At 42.3% G+C, this 24328-nt stretch overlaps 1 protein-coding gene across 2 annotated transcripts in view; it reads left to right on the top strand.

The window, feature by feature from the left end:
- DHRSX (dehydrogenase/reductase X-linked) overlaps positions 1 to 24328 on the top strand; it is a 168609-nt gene that overhangs the window by 103729 nt on the left and 40552 nt on the right. For both annotated transcript variants that reach the window (XM_059823697.1, XM_059823706.1), the window contains 2 exons: positions 1469 to 1570; positions 18028 to 18235. In XM_059823697.1, the coding sequence (XP_059679680.1) occupies positions 1469 to 1570; positions 18028 to 18235 (310 nt within the window). The remainder of the gene's footprint in view (positions 1 to 1468; positions 1571 to 18027; positions 18236 to 24328) is intronic.

The raw sequence follows: 24328 nt of genomic DNA, 5'->3' as shown, positions 1-24328 counted from the left end.
AGTGTACTGGGTCTGGCTAGGGTGGAGTTGACAACATCTAGCTGACTTGGAGTCCCACCACAACATGTAGCAAACCAGAAGAGAGAGTAACATCTGTGCTAGAGACTCACATTTCCTTGCTTAAAACATAGCTAATGCTGAAACAAACCAAAAGTCTGGCATGCAGTATATATACTTTCTAAAAGGCTAAAACAGGTGGATGAGGTCACAATTTTATTTTCTTTTACCCTTTGCAGAGTTTCTAAAGAATTTGGGTTTTTTTGTCGGGATAGCTGCTGCTGTTGGGGAAGGACCGCTTGTTGTTCACTTCATAACCCTGATTGTGGCTGTCGTGCGGGACAAGGCAACCAATGAAGCACTACTGTGAGAGTCAGGGGGTGAAAGCTGAACTGCAACAGGAGGAGAATTTTCAGACCTGAGGGGTTTAAAGTTATTGTGGGATTTAAGGAATCTTTTATGTTTTAATTAATAGATTTTGTAGTGTTCTGGTGAAGGGCAATGGCTGACTAATGCTTTGGACAAAGGATGCTTTTGTTAGAGACATGTTTTCTTGGAAATAAAAACATACCAGTGTTAAATATATTTTGAGATGCTGACACCCTGCCCCTTGACGAACATTGCTGGCGTAGGCAGACTGCTGGCCCCCTGCCCCCTGCCACCCTGCCCCTTGACCGACATCGGCAGCGTAGGCAGGATGCTGCCCACAGTGTCCATGTGAGGTGTGATCCTCTCAGATCACACTGCCATTGCTGGAGTCAAGGGGTGGCGCAACTCTTACCCACATTTAGAAGGCATCTACATGACTGGTTGTTGCTACCAGGTCGCCCGGACGCCAAGTGTCCCTGGAAGTCCACCAGAGCCACGGCATCACTTACCATGCCATGTTTGCTATCAGTGATGGGATGAGTCGCCGTATGGGCACGCTGTTGCTCATCTTTCCTACTGCCTCAATAAAGCTTTGTTTTATAACGTGTTGTCAGACCACAGACACTCAGCAGATAATCTGGAAAAAAACATAGGGCAGCACATTTAGCATCAGAAACACAGGGAAACATTGTGGTGCCCGATGTGGCTTCTTCTCTCCCCATTTGATTTCCATCTGCCATGTCGTGATCATCTCAGTGCTGAAGAGCTGTAGCCCCTCTTCCTAAATGGTAGCATTAAAAAACCCAGTAGGACTGGGACATATTTGCTCCGTTTGATACCCTTCTTCACCTGCTGGAAGCAGCATTCCTCATATTTGCTCTGTGAAGAATCAATAGTTTAAAAATAGAAATGAAGGAAGGAAGGGGAGAGAAGGAACCTCCTGAGACCAGCTTCACCCATAATTTTCAAAAGCCTGGTTTATTTTTAGAATCTATACTCTTCTGGTGACATTATCACAGGAGTCCTTGTTGATGTCTGAGAGTGTGTTTTCATATCATTGTAACTGACTTAACTCTGTTTTTGTTCATCTTCTCTTTCCCAGTGGAGTTTTTATACTGTGATTTGGCTTCCATGAAGTCTATACGGCAATTTGTGCAGCGGTTTAGAGCAAAGAATTATCCACTCCATGTCCTGGTGAATAATGGTGAGTTCTGTTTTTTTCTTCATATATCTGCAGGGGAAGATGTGACAAACAGGCCTCTTGTCTATCACTTCACATTTCAAATCAGTTATCTGAACCATACAGCAGGTTACAATATGGCTGCATTAACAGGGATGTCTGTCCAGGAGTTAAATTGCATTTTTTGAAGAGATTGTCAGCTGAGCAGACTGGACACTTCAGTGCCACCCTTGCTCATGATGTTATTGCAAGTCTTGTTCCTTTTCTGTGTTTTTTTAGCTCTCCAGCACTAAAAATCATGTGACTGCACAAGAATCTGAGCATCCCTAATAAAAAATAAAAAAATAAGAAAAGGAAAGCTGTACTTTATGTCTGTAGAAAACCTGGGCTTTCACCTTTATTTACTTTCTCTGCCCTTATATTTTCCCTGTATGAACATATGCGTTTACTGTGGCTGCCTCGTGAGCTGGGTTGGGGGGTTAATCCATCTGAAATAGAATCTACCAAATTATCCAGTGACCTCAGAGCAGTCACTGCTTAAATCAAGGTGCTGCTGGAAAGTTGTCCATAAAGCTGCATCCTCAGTGGTCAGAGAACAAATTAAAAGGACAACATTTATCTTGTATTCATACAATTATCAAATGAATCTGATTACTCTTAAGGATTTTAACTTTTGTTATTCACATACTTGTCTTCTAATTATGTTTTATAGCCACAGTGTTTTTGGAAACCAGCCTGTACAATAATTTTACTCCAAAAACACTTCATGCTCTGTGTGCACTTTCCTAAAGGGGAATTTTCACCTGTCTATTTAATGAGGGGAAAAACCCGCCAGCAACAATTTAGGCTTCTTTTAGAAGTTTTCTGCTATTATATGCTGCTGTTCTTGTTTTCCCAATTATTTGCATGTTATTTTTATTAAGACACCCCAAAGAAGATTTTCTGTTTTCCTATGCACCCTTCAGTCCTAGTGAGGGCAAATGTGCTGTAAATAAATGGGTTTGTTACATACGTTGATGCCTTAAAGAACACTCAGTAACACAAGCAAATATTGCAATAAAAATTCAAGAGTATTTTATTTCCTGATTGATATGAAACATTCATGAAATGTTCAATTAAATGTTCATTTTTATTTGATTAGTCAAAAAAGCCTACCATTATTATTTTAATTGTGCAATAATTAAAGGTAGTGGATATTTAATCCTGGTTACAAAAACTCTCCAGTTTTACATGTCTACTTTTAAAGATGCAGAGTACAAACTGCTACACAGATGGGAACAACACTATTTGAAAAAACAGCATTTTGTGGAAAAAAGGGTTTTGAGATCTATGTACCTGTCAGGCATCCCCTGCCCTCCACCGGCTGTCTGCACGAGCAAAGCCAGGACTGTGCGCAGCAGAGGCTTGGGGGCAGCTTGGGGGAGAAATGATGGGTCTGAAGCAACAGCAGAGCTGGGAAGCCCTCTTGAATAGAGGATTTTGTTCTTTCCTAGCTGCTGCTGAACAGGATGGATGAAAATTGCAGTTAAATATGTCTTCCTAATCAAGAAACAAAGTTATATGAAAATAGATCTCCTAATGTGCTTAATATGATATGATGCCAAAGAGTGTAAGCCCAAAGCTTCTTTTAAGGAAGAAGCTTGAGTCTAATATTTGCCTGATTCAGTCTACATTTTCATGACCTGCAAGAAGGGCATTTGATTTCACTTATGCTTGGTTACCAAATACAGCTGGCAAGAGAAATCTGTTGTTTGAGAAAATCCTGTTAGAAACTACAATGAAATGAATGGTCCAACTCTGCTTTTTGCAGAATCTGTAACAGAATCACAGAAGTGATCACATCCAAAGCTGCTGTAAAGACTCCTGTATAATTAGGCTGGTCTCCGACCGTTACCTGGCAATTCACCAGCCTCCACTTCTGAAAGCTCTTTCCCACTTTTTTTTTTTTCCTTTTTGTTTGCTCTTGTAAATAATCTGTAGCATTTAGTTTTGTTACTAGTTTTGTAGTGAAAGCCCAAGTGATTTCTTGGTACACAAGAGGAAAATGAACGTACCTGATGGAGGAGGAATGGCCTGATGCAAAAAGCTTTGAACAGCTTCTCTTGGCTTTCCATCAGTGTTGAGCACATCCAAGACAAATGCTGATGTTTAGGCTAACTGGTAGGCTTTTCTTTTTCACTTTTCCTTCCTCTTTCCTTTTTTTGTTATTTTTTTCACTGTAATGCAATGCACTAAGGAGAAGGATCCAGCCCATTGTGGACTGCAGGGCTGGAGGCGCTACTGACTCAGAAGCCTCATCTCAGTTGCCAGCTTTCACTGCATGGAAAAAAGTTTGGGTGCCTGGAAGAGGACGATGCTTGCAATATTTAAATGTCTGATGGAAATGAGTTGCTGGGCATGGTGTCAGTGAGTGTGTATGTTTTCTGTCAGAAAACTGTTGTCCACAGGAAGGCATTTTACATGACCATTAGATGTCTTGCCGGACATCTCATAATGACATGGTTGATTTTCTTCTGTCTCAGTGTATCCATCTAGAATAGTAGGTTTTTTAGTATCACCTAGTACTTTCTTATTTCTCACAGATCTTGAAGCTCTAGCGTTCTTGATATGAAGAGGTATTTTTATATTTTAGAATACGGGGAAGGGCCTGTGGGCCAGGCGTCTGCACAATGCATTTGTAGGCAGTCATATGCTTTTAAGAGTCTGACCCAAAGTCTGTTGGGGCTAATGGAAAGTCTTCATTAGGTTTTGAAAATCAGACTTTGTGTGGGTCCCATGACTTCTGAATCAGACCATCAGCAACCTAATAAGAATTTTCCTCTCTGTATTCATAGGACCAAGCATTTTATTAGCAAGGACTGTACCCTTTTATTACATTTAAAGTAAAAATGCCAAGAACTGTTACATTGCATTTTTTTGCACACTATGTTAGTATTATTTAATTGCTTTAAATAAAAATCTTTTAAATTGGTTGATATAACCATGTCTATACGTTAGTGATCTTTTCTCATCTTATCTCCATGAATATGTATCCTGTATGTATGTGAAGATATATGATATTTGTTGTTGGCTTATGTGAACCTATCAAAAAGCCAAATATTTCAAGATGAATTAAGGAAAGTTCTAACATTATACAATAATGCAAACTGTGAAATTAACATTGAAATATTATTAAAGACAGGTGATTTGGCATGAATTACTGTACTAGGTAAATAATTAATACTACATGTCTGACCTAAGATCATTATGAAATTCAGCAGTTTTCCAGGTCACTGGTGATTTTTTTAAAAAATGTATCTCCATCACTTGCTCTCCATCACTTGCCTAGCTCAAGGATCTAGTTAGAAATTAAATTAATACTAAATCCTGAGTTTCAAAGTATTCTCCTAGAGCTAGACACCCAGGTCGCACAAAAATTTCAGTAAGGTTTAGGTATCCAACTAAATCAGGCACTTTAAGAAGTCTTATGTAAACATTTAGGGCATTCAAAATGGAGATTTGTGCACTAGAGTCACCTCCTCTCTTTTTGTTATAGCTGATTTTAGCATATACATTTAACTTTCTAATTTCTAATTTAAAAGGAAAAATTTGGTTGAATGCAGCTGACAAATAAAGGCCTGTTGTTCCATTACTATGCTTTCTGCATCGGTAATATGCACGCTCAGCTCTTGATTTTTAAAATAAACAAAACATATTAAAGATGCAAATAGAGTATTACATAAACATTTTTTAAAAAAAATATAATGTGCTAGTGCTAAAAAGAGAAGAATGCTGTGACACAGAAAACAAATTCATTTTCTGTGGAAAGAAAAAAAAGTAAGCTAAATAGCTGAACTATGAACCACAGAAAGATGGATGCAATACAAGCAGTTTAGAAAATTTAATCTGACAGAAGGTCAGAAGAATATGTCTTTTAGTCGGCTAATTAGCAATTGCGTGCCAATTTTTGTTTTTGTTTTTGAAAAGAACTGTGTCTTTGTACAGTTGAAAAGCATTTAGCAAATTACAGCATGTACATTGGTGTAATTATTTAATACATTCATTAAAATGGTATTGCTGTTAAGACACATTAGAAAGTCTGCTATCTTCCTGTGATTGCAAAAGGGGCAGGTAGTAAAACACTTCATAAAATTCCACGAGCAGTAGTCACTGTTTCATAGCAGAGAGGTTTTTTCTAACTTGAAGTCAGTTGTTTTCTCTGTGTGCTAGAAAAGTTTCTCAGCACCTTGTAGTTAGTGTTTTTACTTATCCATTGTTTACAGTACTTAATGATCTTAAAACCAGGAGAGCTAACACCAAAATCACAACATCTTTAGTGATAACAATACCTAGGGATACCAAACATGCATGGTCTAACTCATTAAAAATGAAATACCAACTACCCTCTCTGTTGCAGTTCATTGAATGTTTTGTGATTTTGGCTACAGGTTAGGAAAGGAGGGGGAGAAAATGACGAGGACATTTAGTATATTCCTTGGCATGCACACAAACACAAAAAAAAGAACTTAGAGATTTCAGGATATTGTTAGCCTATTGTAGACAGATTACAGTTAACACATTTCAGGTTGAAGCCTGTCTAAGCCAATTTAAAATCAATATTTCTGAACTGCTGGCTAATTCAGATGTTCATATTTCATACTTCATGGATCATCTGAGAAATCTCAGTCTCTTGATAGAATGAGTAGGTCTCTATAAGCTTCCCTTTTTAGTTCCTAGAGCACAATACAAGCTGTATCAGTAGGTAAGTATGTGAATGTCCTGTTTTCAGTTGGGATGGAGTTAATTTTCTTTCTAGTAGCTGGTATAGTACTGTGTTTTGGATTTAGGATGAGAATAATGTTGATAACACACTGATGTTTTAGTTGTTGCTGAGCAGTGCTTACACTAAGTCAAGGACTTTTCAGCTTCTCGCACTGCCCTGCCAGGTGCACAAGAAGTTGGGAGGGGACACAGCCGGGACAGCTGACCCAATCTGGCCAAAGAGATATTCCATACCATATGACGTCATGCTGAACAAAAATGGGGCGCATGGCGGCTGCTCGGGAACGGGCTGGGTATCGGTCGCGGGTGGTGAGCAATTGCACTGTGCATCACTTGTTCTGTATATTCTTTTATCATCATCATCATCATCATCATCATCATCATCATTATTATTATTAGAATCATTATTTTCTTCCTTTTCTGTTCTATTAAACTGGTTTTATCTCAACCCATGACTTTTACTTCTTCTCTGATTCTGTCCCCCATCCCAGGGGATGGGGGGGTGAGTGAGCGAGTGGCTGTGTGGGGTTAAAGCACGACGGTGAAATATATGTATTTTTTTGTGTTACCTACACACAGTTCAGCCATGTGCAGAAGCCATAATCATTTGCAGGGAGCCATCTGAGTAGTCCCATGGATGCTGTCATGGTTGATCAGATATTAAAGTATTCTTGTGTTTGAGTATTTGTAGGATCAGATTTTCAGAAGTGTGAGACTTGAGGGGTGGGAACAAGTGGATACATCAAATACAAACAATTTTATAGGTACCGACCTATTCACAGGTGTTACTGATTAGTTACATTATCACAGTGGGATCTATGAAAAGATCCTGTCCCCCTGGATTAGGTAAGAGCCAGCTCCTTTCTCTGTAGCAGCTGCAGGCTACATGGACTATAAGATGAAAAGGAGAGAAACCCCAGAGAAGTGGTAATTCACTGGAGAAGACCTTGAGAGAAAGTTAGTGAGGAGGGTTGCTGTTGACTCCAGTGGAACTTGGATTTCATCAAAAGTAATGCTTCTCCTCCAGCCACACAGGAAGGCTGTGGTGAACTCAGGATCTGATATCTCATGAATCTCATTCCAGTGGCTGGATTACAGCATCATGTTTCATCTTTATCCTTCCTCGAAGACAAATTAGAGCAATATGTAAGCAAAGCTGAGATGGAAAAGGTGTAGAGGGACAGGGAGAAAGAGAGAGGAGGACAAGCAGAAGAGCAGGTGGCCCTTTACCTGTATGTAACGGATGATTGTCGCTAGTGAGTGGTGTAGGCTGCTTAAGGAATCACCATCAAGGGTTATTGGCAAAAGCAATTTTAATAGAAGTTTATAAAATGCAACTTAACAGATTTCGATGGCAAGGTTCACTCTACTACTTACTAAAACGTACAAAGGAAAATCAAATTAGAATCAACTCAGAATGATTTATACCTTCCTGTTGAGTCACGAGGTTCAGAATGGACTGGCTTATTTAGGTGTGGCTGAATCCAGGTTTAGTCTCAGACTTGGTCAATGGTTTATGTCTAGAGGAAAAGAGAGGGTACAAGGGATAAAGAAATCCACCTGTTGAGTCATGAGGTTCAGAATAGACTCCCGTGCTTTCTAAACTCTTTCTCAGAGAGGAGTCTAGGTGCAGCTAGGTCTAATCCTAGTCCCAGACTTGGTCAACAGGTTTTATCTAAAGGATTATGTGTATTTAGCAGCAATTTGAGGTTCATTCACAGTTGGAGGTAAATCATAAGGTATTAGCAGCACTTAATCATGGATTAGTTTTAAGATTCACAAAGCGAGCTAATCACAATAGCTTGATTACAGATTGATTTACACACCCATGCACACAGACATAAAGATATATACAAAGGTATACCTGTTAAAAATTCCCCTCGAGTTCTGTGAAAATACTCACTTCAAATGTCTCAGCATTCCTCAGAGGGACAGGGTTGAGTCTCGGGGAGGAGAGGGTTTTAGCCCAGGTCCCATCACCAGCTCAGCATGGTCCTCCAAAATTCACAAACTGGAGAGTCTGTGAAACTCTGAGAGGCATCCTGCTCAGAGGGAGATGCTGGTTGCACCCTGCTGCGGTCCAGGAGAGCTCAAAGGGTCTCACTTGGGACTGCTGTTCATAGGTTCGCAAGATGATTGGCTTTAGTCATTAGTAAAATGATGCAATTTCAGTAACCTTGGTGTTGTTCCACTGGGGTTAAGATCCTGGTAAGGAGTGCTTCACGGCTGTTAGGGAATGATGGATCATCCCATTCTTCTTGCTGTCATTACCCACCTCGGTCAGGTAACAGGAGTGCCTGGTACAGTCAGTGCCGTTCCCTGCCTTAACCGTGCGAGAGTTCCTGGAACAGACAAGGGATGCTTAGCCACCCAGCTCGTTGCACAGAGGTCAGGACCTTGCTGGAACTTCTGAGATCGTACCGCGGTCCAGGGGAGAGGGGAAAGGAATGCACCACCACAATGATAGATACTAGACATCATGGGAGATCTGGACCTTTGGGAGTTGTTTAGAGCTGGAAAAAGTAATTTGAGATGGTGGGGGGATTGGCTTAAAATGGATGTTCCATGGATGATGGGCAAAACTAGAAGATTCATAAGGACACTAACGTGCAGCATTAATGTGTTCTAAAATGAGAAGATACTCTTAGAGCCGTTGTTTTTGAAGAAGCTCAGTGCATGACAGATGCCATTTACTCAGATTTTTCAGAAGAGGTCATCTTTATAAGAGAAGTGACTGGGAAGTATGGGGAGGCTGGCTGATCACACACTGCTCTTTACAGGTATTAGGTGCCTTGGGTACTGGAAGTAACTTGTCTGGGCACAGGTATCAGACCACCATGATACTGCTGATGGTATCCCACCCAGTTTGTTTAGAGCAATCAAGGATTGTGCAATGCCAGCATTTACCTGGCGCCCAGATTTTTAGCAGCAGTCATCAGCTAGAGCTTTTATTATGTTTGAATAGCATTATTGTCTGCCAGAATAAAATCTATCCTATATAAAGATATCAGATTTCTTAAAAAAGGTTTAATTTTTATTAGAAGAACTAATAAGTTAGAAGAGTAACTATAGGCTACTTCTGACTTTCAAACTGTAAGGATTTCATTCATGAAAATCCTGACTTTTGTTTGATACTATCTGTCTTTCTAATTATTTCTAAAGCTTTTTCTGTGTTTGCGATATCAAACACTTCATGAAAAGGGAAATATCTCAGGCTCCACATGCTGCAGGTTCTTGACCCATTTGCTTTTATGTCCTGTATGTGACTGTTTTATCAGTGGAAGACAGATACAAAATTCAGCTGTTGATGGATTAGGAAACCCAACCGGTTCTTCTTAATTGTGTGGAACATTTGCCACGGGCTTTTCTGAGAGGCAGGAGTGAGCCGTGTTTTATTCTTACCTAATCCTTTTATAGCTTTTAGGTAAAAATACTTTTTATACAAATTGCAAAACAAGATATTTTACTTCTAAGAGAACTTCCTATTGAATTAGAAAGCTGTGACTGACTTTCCTATTTTCTGACTGTGAGTGGGATAACTCACCATTGTGCCAACCAAACACATACTGAACATATTTTTAGGTTACGAAGTGGTTTTTTCCAGCCAGACCCAATTATGAATGCTCTGATTTATTTTAGTGTGAAAACAAAACCCCAGTTGTGGATCATATTTTCTTTTTTTAACTGATGCATTTTCCAGGGAACTAGCCTGTGCTTTGTGTGTTCCCTATGTAGCAGCGTGACACTGAATCAGAAAGTGAATCTGTTCTTAAGGAGGTATTGCAGCATGTTCAGTTTTGTGCTGAACCTCCCAAGATTTGGTTGTTGTTCTCATAGTCCTTGAATGTGTATTGTCTGCATTTTTTTCTTTTTTTTTCTTTAACCTACTAATAAACTAAGAGCTTGTCTTCAGTGGAAAGATGCATTGCTTTATCTTCTTTGGCACAGCTAGTACAGTCCACTTCTCCCTTGTGAGCATTATAGGTGGGTCTGGGAGCACTAGCAGTAGACATTACTCAAATTTCAGTTCTTTTCTAGTTAGCCAAACTTTTAATGTTTGGGCTAAGAATTTCCATGCCAAGCATTTGCCTAAGGCTAATTTATTTTTATTTGATTTTTTGTGATGCCAGATAAAAGAGTTCATCTGTTTCCAAGAACGATAAGAAAAACATCTTGAGGTGGGTTGTTTTTTTTTTAATGTCAAAAATTATGGCAAGTTTCTTTAGAAAGGCTCTGGTTGGAATGGGGACTTGAATGCAGGCAAGATGCTGCCTTTGTGTCAGAGGCAGATGCACCTTTTGCCATCCATGGAATATTCCCATGCTGGGTTGAGTCAGAAGCCTGTTAAGCACTGCAGTTTGAAAACCATCTTTTACGTTTTAATCACTAAAGATTTTGCCTGTACCAAGCATGTCCTGATTTGAGACTGAGCAGGTCTTTATGCTGGAGTCACAACCCCGAGCTGTGGTGGGAAGTACTGCCTGCAGGCAAAGGGACCGGCAGCGAGGCTGGGCACCAGCGTCCCCTCTGCTGCCTGTGGCTACCTGTGAGCTGGAGTGGAGATGGGCACTGCAGCTCTCTTCAGGCTCCTCCTGGTCTCTCTACTGTCCAGACTGGGGGCCTGGGTCCTCCGTGATCTTCGTGACAAGTTTCTGTCCCATGAAAAGCAGACTATGGGGTGGGGAGAGGTGAATGGGAGGTGATGGGTGTCTGGGCTTTACCTTGATATACAGCTGGAACGCAACTGTGGAGCTGGGATGTGATTTGAGCACTCTCAGGACCTAAACCTCTCACCAGGCATGGCTGGTGAGCCGATGTAGCTGGTGACCTCAATTGGCTAGTGACCACATCTGTCTGGAACAGCTGGCTCTTGCATTTGTAGGCATAGTGACAAAACCTGTAGTGTGGATGAGGAAGAAGCCAGTTTGAATGCAGATGGGACAAGAGAGTCAGATTTGTACAAGAAGCCTTTGTATGGAGAACTGAGAGGCAGTTTAGGCTGGGAGGTTATGAGGGCATATATAACAGCAGAAGTGAAGAGCTGATGCGGGGAAACAGGACTGTCGGGTGGGGACCATTAGGGTGGGGGAAAACTTGATGGCAATACATTTGAGTTTGCTGATTTGACTTTTTAACAGAATTAAACTATGAATGTAGCATATATTCTTGTTCAATTTCAGGAAATTCATAGGAGAGCAAGTGGGGGGGGGGAGCTGGGGTGGGTAGTGAGGATGAAGAGAGGCATTAGGCATGTTTGAACTATAAGGAGAGGTCTCAGTCAGAGTTTGAAAGTGCTTAGACACCACATAATTCACGAGGATCGAGTCCTTATCTTGAGGACTAGAGTCTCTGTTGTGCACAAACTGATTGAACCTCTTCTTGCAGTCAGCGAATTCTTGACTGGTGTCTTTTTTGTGAGTTTACTGACATTTAACAGAGATGAGAATTATCCCCCCCAGTGGGGATGTGATTGGAACCTCTGTCTTCTGTTTGGCCACCGACTTCGACATAACTTGTAAAAATTAATTCTCATCTACCCCTGTGTCACATCTGGTTGATATTGAAGAGGGAATGGGGAAGCTGGTGGGAGCCTCAGAGCCACGGATCGTGGACCCGTAAGGAAACCAGCAGATGCCTGCAGGATGCAGAGTGAAATCTTATGAGATTCGGACACAAAGGAGCTCGAGTGGCTGGGTAAGAAAATCAGGGAGAACGAACTTACCGTTTGCAGGGAAGCAGAGAAGCAGATGAAGCTGATGTGCGTGTCTGGGGCTGAGCCTCTCCCCTCCTTCCTGCACACACGCTGTTCCTTGATAAGATCAGTGTTGGGTCACCAGATTTTGCGGGTAGGGGAGGGAGGGAAGCGCAGCCCAGAGCTTTGGCTGGGAAGTGGCACACTATTCTGGGCTTCAGCAGGGCCGTGCATTTTGGCTGGCACAGGGAGTTGGGCGAGTTGTTAGGAAGCCAGCATGCCAAGATGGCAACGGGTAGTGCAGAGCCCCTTGCAAGGGAGCAGGAGACAGGAGCTAGTGGGAACTTGCTCAGTGCTGGAGCAGTGGCTCAGGCAGACTCCTGTGGAAGACCTTGTTCTGGAAGGAGGCAGGAGACACTGGACCCGCTGGAGACGGCTCTCTGCAGTCTGGGGCTGCCCTGCTTTCGGCAGCAGTTTATCAAACTGGTTTTCAGGGTGTCCAGTCCCCTCCAGGGAAGGACCGTGTATGGGACACTGTCCTGCCACTGATGCCAGACAGGCTGACAGCAGATGTCCTTGCACCTCCCGAGGGGAGACGCAGGAGGACCTAGAGTCCACACTGCATTGGTGTGGAGTCTAGGGGTCATCTGGGTGTCATTGTTACACCGTGAGATAAAATTCCTTGTTTTACTTCAGTTTCCTCCCAGTTTGCTTTAGAAAACTGCATATAAATACACACAGGGCTCCAGAGGATATTAGGAAGTGCAAGAGTCTGAACTACCTCCACCAGTTCCTCTGGAGAGATAGGAAATAGGACCATAGCATTAGAGAGCTATACCAAGCTTAATTTGTATTTTTGTGTTTTTCTTCTTAACTGTTTGGATTTTTGCCTTTTGAGTTTTCATATACTGTTAATCTGGCTTCTGTGTGTGGTCCTGTCTAGACACATAATGCTTTTCTGGGATACCGATAGGTGTGCACATACCAGTGCTGGGCTCTGGCTTATGGACCTAGCTTAGCAAGCAGTGTGTTGCAGCAGCGCTGTAAATTCACCTCTCTGTAGCCCAGACGAGGCATACCTGTAACAAGCAGTTATGCGAGTACGGCTGTGTCTCCAGGAGGCACTTCTGGGGGCAGTTCTTCTAAAAAGGCATTGCACCTTCTCGTTGCTCACTAGCCAGGAGAGATCCACAGGACAAGCATATTCTGAGATAGCATAGCCCAACTGAACGAGGTGGAACGAGCAAGCTAGTATAGGCAGCCTAATTAGGGGGTGCTGCTATATGGTTATTCAGATGTTCACTCCACTATAGTTGTCCCTATTCAGGAGAGATGTGGGCTATACTATTCTATAGCTAGACAGATCTGCCCATAGATATTTTGGTCTATGGGTGTGCAAAGCAGAGTGGTTTTGACACTCCATTAAGTGAGGTGGGTCGCCTCATGTGGCTGCGCTCATGGGATGGAAAATGCTGCTAAATGAATCAGCTACACCAGTATGTATGGAGAAAAGGCTTTGTACTTTTACATGGAGTTGCTGTCTCTATTAAGTTTTCCCCTTGGGAACTTTTTTGGTACAGTATGTATCTCTTCCTTGTAAATAGCAAGAATTGGGTGAATGTGATTATATAGGTTCACCTTCTGCTGTGAAGGTGTTATATGTAAGTGTGTGCAGCTGACCTCTTGCATCGTCTGCCCAGCCTTTGGGTCGTTGGGCTAAAAGGACTTGCATGTGGGGGCACTGCTTCCAAACCCTCTTCCGTGAGCCTGGCTGGGAAGGAAGACATTTTGTTCTGCATGTGAAAAAGAGATTTTAAATCTTTCTTTTGTAGTGAGTTTGAGAGAACTAGCTTTAAAAACCGCCAAGTAGCTCCCTGTAAATAAATCTAGATGAATGAAATACTTGTATTTTTAAAGCTCTTAAAACGTGTTTTATAATGGAGCTGCAGGATGTCTTTGCAGTGGGAGGTGCACGAATTACAGCAATGTTTATCATCATCTGCAGTACAGGCAGGCATGGTACAAATTCTCTCATATAATCCAGTAAAAATACGGTATGCCTGGCCTGTAATGTTTACAACCGTCATAAACTTTTTGGTTATGCTGTGTGCACTATCAGATCCATTATGCTCTTAAAATCACATAAGACTAATTCATTGATGAATCCCAAACCAAGAGGTTCATTAGAAACTTTTATAGAAAATCATGATAAATAACTGTTACAAAGACAGTTCTGTTGAGGTGTATTCATTCTTTGAGAGAAAAATATGACTATTGCCTAGTTGTAAAAGTAAAATGGGGTAGAATTTTTAAAATTCATTATAGCTAATTAAAATATGTATAATTTGAACCCATTACAAAAAAAATGCATAACTGCAGCACGTTGGAATGTATTACTATATCTATAAGAACAGTTGTTCAGCATAGTTATGCAGAAAAATATTTTCCTTATTCTAATTTATTTCTACCCTTGCAAAATCACACATCGATGTGTCATTTAGGCAGTCTTCTGTATGCATGCTGTCAGTCTTCTGCCTGAATATTGCAATAACAGCTAATCAATTACAAAGTGAAAGCTCATGTTCAGCTTACTTATTAACTCATTTTCTAATGCCATGCTGATACCAGTGACATTTTTAAAAATAAATCTTCTGGAAACAATCCAGCTAAATCAGAGGGAAAATCATATAAGAAAGTTGTATCAGAGCTGAAGGTGTTCGACATTAATGGTCTGTGTGCTGCCACTTCGAATTTCACATGCACTCCAAAAAACTGAGGAGACTGGCTATTGATAATTAAAATCAGAAAAATACTGGGTTGTATGGATACCATACTGGAAGAATAAGCAAAATCATTCTTAGTTTACAATGAAGAGGTAAGGTTAAAAAAAAAAAAAAAAAAGGCATTTTTTAATGTTTCAAATAGTATTGGATTAATTGAAAGAATTAAAAATAGAAGCAGCTTTCATACTTTGAGTTACCATTTAGGGCCCTTGAGTAAAGCTGATGACGTTTCTGGACAAAAGAAAATCAATAGCATGCCACTTTTAGTATCTACTGAATGTTAGGTAGTTAATAATTTAAAAAAGAGAGCTTGCTGCTACACTTACAAGGTTTTCCCTTTTGTCAGAGAAGCAGCCAGGTTCAGTTGCCTGTTGGGTATTCCTTTGTATGCTCGCTCTCAGTGAATTAAAATGGCTTCTCCTCAAATAAGAGAAACTGCCCTCAAATTGCAGGGCAAGATTTTCTGATGGCCTTGATATGAACCAACTCAAAGATGAGAGCCTTTATAAAAAAAAAAAAAATCTTTCAAAGGTGTTTTGGATTAACATTATTTGACCAGCTCTTGAAGACAAAAAGGGATTTGTAGTAGCAACAAATGCAGGCAGAGGTGATTGTGCCTGCTCAAGGACTTGACCACAATTTCTGCTCAGAGGAAGCTCCTGAAGAATGAGGAAAATAATTTTCAGGAATGTGTATCTTAACAGTTGTGCATTTCATGAGTAAATTTTTTCCATCTCCTGACCTGAGCTCGTACCTGTTTTCTGCTTCCAGGATGTGCAGCACAGATGGTGGAGACTAATTGGGGTGGAGGGCAGAGCCTCTATGTGCTCTTGAAATCCCGTGCCTCTCCAGAGGTCGAGGGGGCAGTTGCTGTAGCACAGGCGTCCTCGGGGCTGATGTGAGCAGTGACAGCCTCCCCGGGTTTGCCAGCTGGTCGTGATGCAAAGCTGAATGGCTGTAGCAGTCGTCTACTGCACTTCTCTCCAGAGAAATTCCTCCATCCCTCTGACTGACTTGGCCGGCAGAAGTGTGTGTGTGCATGGAGGTGCCTATAGCGAGCCCTGCAGCAGCCCCGGCAGATGCAAAAGCAGCATTTGGGGCTCACATCAGCTTTGCTGTGCCAGGGTTGTTTTATGCTGGCCGCCTTTTCTTGGGCTTGCATTTTACCAGTGTTGCTGCAAATAGACCTCTGGCAAATTGCTTCCTCCCACCTTTCCACCTTTTCCAAGTGTCAGACCTTTGGAGGGCAGGATGGGCCTCAGAGAGTCGCAAATCATTTCCTTGTGCCAGCCCGGCTGCTCAGAGCTGTGGTGCTGTTCCCGTCTGCCCTCCAACAGCTCGTGATAAGCCCCGTCTCTGCTAAAACTCGCACTGTAGCAGGCTGAGGCTTGGTTTGGGAGCTTGGGGTTTGTTGCCCTTCCCGCCCTTTCCTTCTTCCCAGAAAACAAGAAAAAGTCGCAGCAGGACTTATTTCACCTTTCTCTCTGTCTGTAACCTTCACGCCAGTGTTCAGTCCCAGCCGCTGTTCTGGATGTCATTATATGCTGCGTATGCAGATTATGGAGGAAATGGAAATCTGTTTCCAACTCTGTGAGCAAGTTGCACCAGGCATTAGAGTAAGTGCTGCTGAGGAAGGAGAATACAACGGGACACCCGACCAGACACCCTCTAATTTGTGTCTTTCCATTGCTAAAGTTGAGATTTGTCATGCAGAGAAACCACACCTGGCAGCTGGGTTTTCCCGTCATTCTGAGGGATCTTGCAGAGTGGCTGTAATGACAGAGAGAGATGCCAATCAGAGCTTTTGTAGAGCCTGGTCATGTAATTTGTGTGGTGTTTCTTTCATCACGCTATCAGCCAGCATCGCTCATGCTCAGTCTTAAGGTCGCCTTATGCAGGTATGCTGTATTACAACCAAACCTTTTGTTTGCTCTGTCGTCTTCTCTTGTTTCTTCCCCTCATGCTGTTTCTCCAGCTGCTCCATGAAGCACTAGGTAGCTGTAGGTGAATCGCTATGGGTGTCGGCCATGCTAAAAAGATCCTGAAAATATCTCCTCTTCAGCCTGAGCAGCTGTAACGAAGCAGGATTGTCAGGTGGTGGGACCCCCCAAGAAAGGAGTGGTGTAGATAATAATTTAATATGTCAACATCGGGCTGACATCAAGAAATGGGATGTTACAGGGTTTTTAATGGATACATGAAGTAGCACGAGGATGAAGCTAACACCCTCTCATGTCCTGAGCAGAGGTGGCCTTTCTGCTGTATCATATTCATGTGTTTTAGAGAGAAGACAAATGGCCTGCAACATTATTCTCCATGAGCCACGTTCATCTACATTTAAATTACAAAGGTCAGGTCCACTTGTACGATAATTAAATTTTAATGAAATAAGAATAATTTATAACGTTCAAGTCCACATTATAATTGAGCGGAATAGCTATCCCCCACACAGCTTTAGCACATGGTATAGTTTATGCATGAGCTCAGGGTTCTCTACAAGATGCTGAAATCAACATTGCGTGCTGGGGACGTGGATACTTATTTTAGGCACTGAGTTTGAAAATTGTGGTTTGTAGAAATATATGCAAAAATATAGCCAAAATAAGCATTCAAAAACTCATTTGAATTTGCAGCTGCTTGCAAGCACAGTAATTAAGACACATTGGGTAAATTTTCTACATCTTTTCTCACCCACTCCAGTGAGATAGAAGTTGTAGGTTTCAGACAAAGACTCAACAGATCTTTAAACTCCAGCCAGGACTCAGCAGAAAGCTGTCTGGGAGAGCAGGTCTGCTGCTTAGCCTGGTCTTGTCTCCACTGCTCTGAGCTCTTTGAAGGAGGGAATGTTGTTGGGATCGCCCAGCTCCCACCTATTGTAGATGGATTAATTACTGTTGTGGATCTGCAGCATTGAATTCTGGCACGACAGCAATGGGTTAACTCAACTTGTAATGTCTTCAAAACACTTTTCACAAATGAACTCATTTATCCTCACAGTCCTGCAGGGAAGGAGGGGGGGAGAGAATCAGTCTACCTGTTTTCTGGGTAAAGGAACTGAAGTGGGGCTTTTGACATTTTTCTCGGCAAGAATCAGTCAGTGTTGGCTTTACACTTCACATGCCATCACCAATCACTCATCGCTCTAAATGCTGTGTTTACACTCTGCAGCAGGAGATCTGTGCTCCTTCTAGCTTGCTGCTTCTCTGAAATAAATCAACAAGTTTTACCTCTACTTTTTCCTCCAGCTGGGGTGATGCTGGTCCCTGAAAGGAAGACGGAGGATGGGTTTGAGGAGCACTTCGGCTTGAACTACTTGGGACACTTCCTGTTGACTAACCTCCTCTTGGATACGCTGAAGCAATCAGGAACGCACAGTCACCATGCTAGGATCATCACTGTCTCATCAGCCACCCATTATGTAGGCAAATTGCAGCTGAACGACTTACAAAGCAGGTACCCATCCATTTTTGGTATTCACTGATCTGCTGTAAGGGTGTGCAGATTAAACTCCAAGAGAATTATTACTGAATACAGAATGTGGGGGGGTTTGTTGCCTTTATTATTATTCCTTTTAATGAACGGTGATTCTCAAACAGTTGCTCAATATCTTTCAGCCTTGAGCAAAGCTTGCAGCCTTCAGTCAAAGATACAAGTAATTTATAACCTTGTAAACGGAGTCTTTTATTCTGAGCCTTGAAAGCCTTGCTTCCTTTCTGATGCTTACACAGCGGCGATGGTTGTGATGCAGAGCCTGGACTCCTCACTGCGTAATCAGAGGGACGCTCAGTAACTGGGGTGTTTTAAAATGGCTTGGGTGAATGCTAATAGACTTTGTCCTCAAGTGAATGCATGCATAGAGGCCCTGATGCTGCTCTCAGATGGGCACAGACAGATGCCTGCGGCCGCTAGCTACCTGCCTGCTGAGCGCAGGGCTGTTGACTTGGCTCTGGGGAGGCAGCTAGCCCCACCTGCCCGGCTGCCCCGCAGCGTTGCCCGGCCCACACACTGCCTGCTGCTTCTTCCTCCCTGGCAGCTCTGCTCACCAGCCTGCAGCTCCTGGCACACCATCCTCCCTTCCCTCCGCCTCTGGCCTCTGCCTTGTCCTGCGCGGCTCCTGGCATTCTGGTCCGCAACCTCTGCCTCCCTCGCAGCCCTTCTCCAGCTTCCCCGCCTGCCTCCCGTCCCCGGGCTGTGTCATCCCTCCCGTCCCCGTGGTGCTTGCCCTCGCACACATGAGCCCGGTGATTCACGGCAAATGCTGGAGCCCCGGCTCTTGTCTGGGTCAGCGCCCGCACTTCTCTGAGAGCTTACCGAGACCCAAGCGCACGGCTGTCCTGGGTTTTTAACCCAGTAAAATGAGTTAAAATGCATGGCCGTATTCTGTCCAACTACTTTCATTTAGGAAAGAGACTGGGTGAGGGTCTATGGGGTATTTCTAACATTAGGAAGACATCAAATGATGCAGTAAATGTCTCTGGTGTCATACAGGAACTGTGCAGCGTTTTTTAGTTAATTGAGGATCAGGCAGGATAACTGAGACACATTTCAAAATTTCCCCATGCAGTCATGTGTGGCAATTACATGCTTACTAACAGGCTCAAACAGAGCCTGTCTTCTGACGGGCTCCGGAGCGTTTCTGCCTGCACAGATCCAGTCTGAGTTTTGCATCATTTCCATGGAGAAATTCTGTCTCCGTCCTTTGACAGGGACTTCAGCACATGTTCAGAGGCACCTGGCCCGAGGTTTCATTTTGGAACAAAGACTGAAATTAGATGGCTGGGCTGTTGCCACTGCATTTTACATATGAATGCTGCATTAAGCATGTCAAACTTTCTGTTTGACTTCTGATTACATACTACTGCATCAGTTTTATTACAAGCACATTGTTTAAACTCTGCAGGGTAGTCGCAGTTTAATCTCTTGCTTGTAAAACAACTACAGGAAATTACCCTTACTCTTCACTTGATGTATGTATTCATTGTTTCTGATGGGCATGTGCTGGATGGCACCATGCAAGGGGGCTAAGGGGAGTGTAATTAGTATTTCTTCGGGCTAAAGTGCAGAATGCAAAATTAAATGTGGCTGTTCTGTGTCTCTAGATAACAGTAGTTTCCTTGATTATAGCAAAGCCTTGTACTGTGCCTCTTTAATTTAGGATCATCCTTACCTGTGATTCATCATTATTACCTCATATTTTAAAGGAACCAGAAATGTTTCAGTTAGGAAAGTTATGGTTGAGCATGAACATGACCAAGCTGATGTAAAAAATAATAATATACCAGTGAGATTTACCTGCAGCTTTTGCGCCAAACCCTGCCCTTTGCATTTCAATTTTATTGGTGTAAGAAGAGCCATAAAGGACAACAGACTGGCTGATTTTGCCTCCTGTTTCCCACATGGATGCTCTGAATTGCTTGGGGGCAGCAGCGGTGCCTGCTTTCTGAGCACATCAGCACACTGGTGGGACCCAGAGGGGGCTGTGGATTCAGCTGTTCTTGGTTCAGGCGGAAGAAGATACTCCTGGGTTGTCTGTTTAGCCTAACTCCCCATAAGCCCCCACTCGAGTGAATAGTTAGTTATCACATAAACGGTGCTGCTGAAACCAGTGCGATCGCTTGTGTGTTCGAGTGTGTGCCCACAGCGTGAGTGGTGGTTTAGCAACCCTGGAGGACTGTTGCGGGGTACCATACACAGGCATGGCCTACACCATGGGGCCTCGGAGATGCCTTGTGATTCAGAGCAGCATTTAAGAGCTTTAATGGATGTGGTAAAGACACCCATGGTGAGCACTGTGATATGATAGTGTTCCACGAATTGCCACAGTTTCCCAGTGAGGCCATCCCCCATTTTTGCCGCTTGCGTGAATGGGAAATCTTTCTAAAAATTTTATACTGGGTTTTTCCTTATTTTGAGTTACACTAGCTGGCCATAATTCATTTCATGACTTGGGTGTATGTTCCCGGATTGGCTGGTAGTCTTAACCTTGCAGGGAGGCAGCAAAACAGTTTGAAGTCATTTATTCACAGTGGAGAAAGGGGGCCGTACTCTGTCCTGGAAAAATTACCGGTGGCAGCAGACTGAATTGTTTACCATGCTCTTGTCCCATTATTCCTAGATTTTGGTTGGGCTAGCGTCCGAACTGGAGGTGAGTGATGGTGGTGGAGGAGGGATCCATCCATCAAACATGGCAGAGAAGGAAAGGCAGAAGACTGTCTTGACATAAAGGAAACAGTAAACTCAGGCTCAGTTCTCTGCTTTACCACAGATTTTTCTATGGGATCGTTCTCCCACCCAGGAGGCTCTGGGTTGGCAGTCACAGTTGTGGCCGTTGCTCCCATTGCTTGTAGCTGCTGCTCAGAGTTCTGCTCTGAAGCCAGCAGTCATCTGTATCACAGTGACCACAGCGCAACAGCATAACAAATAATTGTTGTAAGGTCTGTCCCATGGACAGTATTAAATGCAGCTTGTGCTACTGTCTTCCACGTTTCCTCTTTGGTTTGGTTTCTGCCATCTTACCAATCTGATTTATCCCATGTTTCTCTTTTCAGCAGGAGGCTTAATTTAGTTTTTTCTTGATTTTCCTTGCATATTATGTTACTTTTCTTCCTCTGTTGTCTCTGTCTTCACATCTGCCTACTTTATTTCTATGATTATAGTTCCATCTTCACCTGTGTCTTTTGAGCTTTTTTGTCTCCATTGCATTTTCCCTCCCTATCTTATAATTTTCTCCTTTTTTTTTTTTTTTTTTGGGGGGGGGGGGTGTCTTATTTCCACCCACCAGTTCATTTCTTCCTCTCCATTTATCTTCCTCTTCTCTGCTCTGCCTAGCCCTGGTCCTAGTTCTCCCCTACAAATGCCATTTCTTTCCCTTCCTGCCCATCCTCTTCACACACACCAGTACAAGAGGCACAGCATGGGTACATCAAGGCAGGACAGAGCTTGTTCCAAACTGGCAGGGCATAGCTTGTTTCATGTGTGTTATTGAAAATGCAAACGCACAAGAGCAATGACTGTTCTCCCAGTTCTTTTGCTGAAGGATATATGAAGAACTTCAAACACCTTTGTGGTCTTTTAGATCCAGACCATTTTCAACAGCAATCACATGAGTCGACAAGGGGATCCCTAAGGCAAATCATTCTCCTTCATCCCTACTTCGAATACGACTGTTTTCAAGGAGGCGAAAGTTTAACAGAAACGCTATCTGCAAGCGTTTCAACAGCGGTGATTTCAGCAATTACATGCTGAGGGTAGTACACTGTGCCCTCTAACAGCATAGTTGGGGTGTCCTTTTTTCCTCTTTTGCCTGCTTTAAATAATACTTTCTAAAGGGAGAGAAGAAAAAAATATGGTCATGATAGAATATGGGTGTCTGGTTTTAGCAAAAGCTTGAAGAACATTGTGCCATCCTCTTGGGTTGAGATAGGCTTGAACAGAGTACTGGCATTCATGGTGCTCTTACAAGACTGGGACAGAGGGCACTCCTTCAAGTACTCTACCTACCAAAGTAAGAAGGAATTTTAGGAAAATAAAGAAAATACTACCTTATTCCTTTTCCCAGGCTGTGGGTCACACCTGAGTATGTTCCCTTTCCCAGGGGTAGCATCTTTGTGTGTTCTGTCTAGCTTTGTCTCCATGACTAACTATTCCTTTCATCATCCTCTCTTTTTGCATGCCAAATGGGCCCTGTAATGCTGTGAATCACAGATCTATGAACTCCCCAGCCACAGTAACACAGCTCCTTTTCAGTTAGTCACACTTTCTGCTCTCTTCCCTCTGCTCTCTCACTGCAGGAGATGACATTTTTTGTAACTCTCCAAGCTAGTACAGTCCCAAGATAATTTCTGTATTTTTTACCTGTAGCCCTCGTGCATGAATTGTGTCAGAGACAATAGAGATTGAATGAAAGGAATTGCAAAAATCCCGGCTGCCATATGTGCTTCCTAGCTGGTGTAAAATTGGGTAAACAGCTCTGCCCAGGACCTGGGAGGATGCTGTTGGGAGGAGGCAGCTCCAGTTCATCTCCTCTGCTAGGCAGTTCATAAGGGCTGTAACAGGAGGTGTCACATACTGCTGGGAAAATCTGTCTAGCAAAGCCCCTGGAGACCTCCTGTTCTTGATGGGTGGTGTCCTTCATCTTCACTTCTTGTGTGTGTGATGTTTGTTGGTAAATGAAGGTGTATTAAGTTTGGGCAGAAAGTTGAAGATTTTGTCCCATCAGCATTGCTGAGATTTTGAAAATATTGTCCATGAATAGCAATGAAAAGTTTAAATGTCAAATTACTGTTAGAAAATATGAATCCATTTTTCGGACCAAAACCATTGATTTCAGTGATTTTGGAATGTTTTATTTCTAATTTATTTGTAAATGGAAGTATAATGTTGATCAAACTGAAACTCCAAACCTTTAATTTCTAAGTCAGCCTGTTGAGGTAAGGTATCTCCATCAGTTTCAGATTACTTTTTTTGTTAAGCTGGACATTTGTTTAAAACAGTTTTTTTCCCTAAGAACGGTTTGATGAGTCATCATTTTTTCCCAAGCTTTTTTTTTTTTTTTTTTTTTAAATTCCCTGTTGGTTTCTTCAGTGCCTTTTCACAACTGATCTATCACTTGTAGTTTCTTACTTCTCTCTGACTGGAAGAACTTCTGGGTTGTACAATACCTTCAATTCAAGCAAAAGCAAACATGAAGCTGATGTAGCATGGTAGTAGCATAGTACTGTTGGTTTATTTCCAAATTTTTAAATAATAAAGGAAAATTTGTAGGAGGGATTTTAAATATTAACCTTGCATTTGTTAATCCATTTTAGTCAGTACAGAAGTCTTTCACAGTTACATACAAAGACCTGTGTCACTGGACTGCTGCTTAATAAAATGCTGTGAAAACTACAGAAATTGTAATCATAACAAACTGTTCTAGACAATAAGATAGATACGTGCTATTATGGATTTTATTTTACTCAAGGAATATATGGTTTTGTTTGAGTTGTATTGTTTAAACAGCTTCCCCACAGTGACTTTTATTGCATATTCTGCTTCTATTTGCACGATAAATCATGTTCCCTTGACAGGACCAAATACCAACTGCAGCACACTGCTGTATTCAGTTAAACATCTCCTTCCTGCAGCAGGTTGCCAAGTTTTCCTGTGCATGGTTAGATGATAAGTATTCAAATGCTTAATGCACCTACGTAAGGGTATTTCAGTCCTTCTTTGCAAAAATGTTTTCTGTATAAATGCAAAAGGATTTGCTGCTGTATAAATGCAAAATGATCCCTTGCTTTTGCAGCAATTAGCATTAATTGCAAAATTTGACTTGCTGGCCTGGAAAATGAGCGTATTGGTGAAAGCACAGATCTCATATTCTGTAAATTAATTAAAAAAAATAAATGGGCTGTTTTATCAGCAGAGCAATTCATCAATCCAAAAGACAGAGTTTTATTTCATATTCAGTATGTGTTTTATCCCTGTTGCAGGCCACAGGTAATCCCTAGCCATTCCTGCGACCAATAATGAAGAAATATTTAAGTCAGGATGCCAACTTTGGAA

Source organism: Gavia stellata, chromosome 1 (assembly GCF_030936135.1).
Source record: "Gavia stellata isolate bGavSte3 chromosome 1, bGavSte3.hap2, whole genome shotgun sequence".
Classification (NCBI taxonomy): Eukaryota; Metazoa; Chordata; class Aves; order Gaviiformes; family Gaviidae; genus Gavia; species Gavia stellata.
Note: the sequence above shows the minus strand (reverse complement) of the source record. Positions and strands in the feature narration are given on the sequence as shown.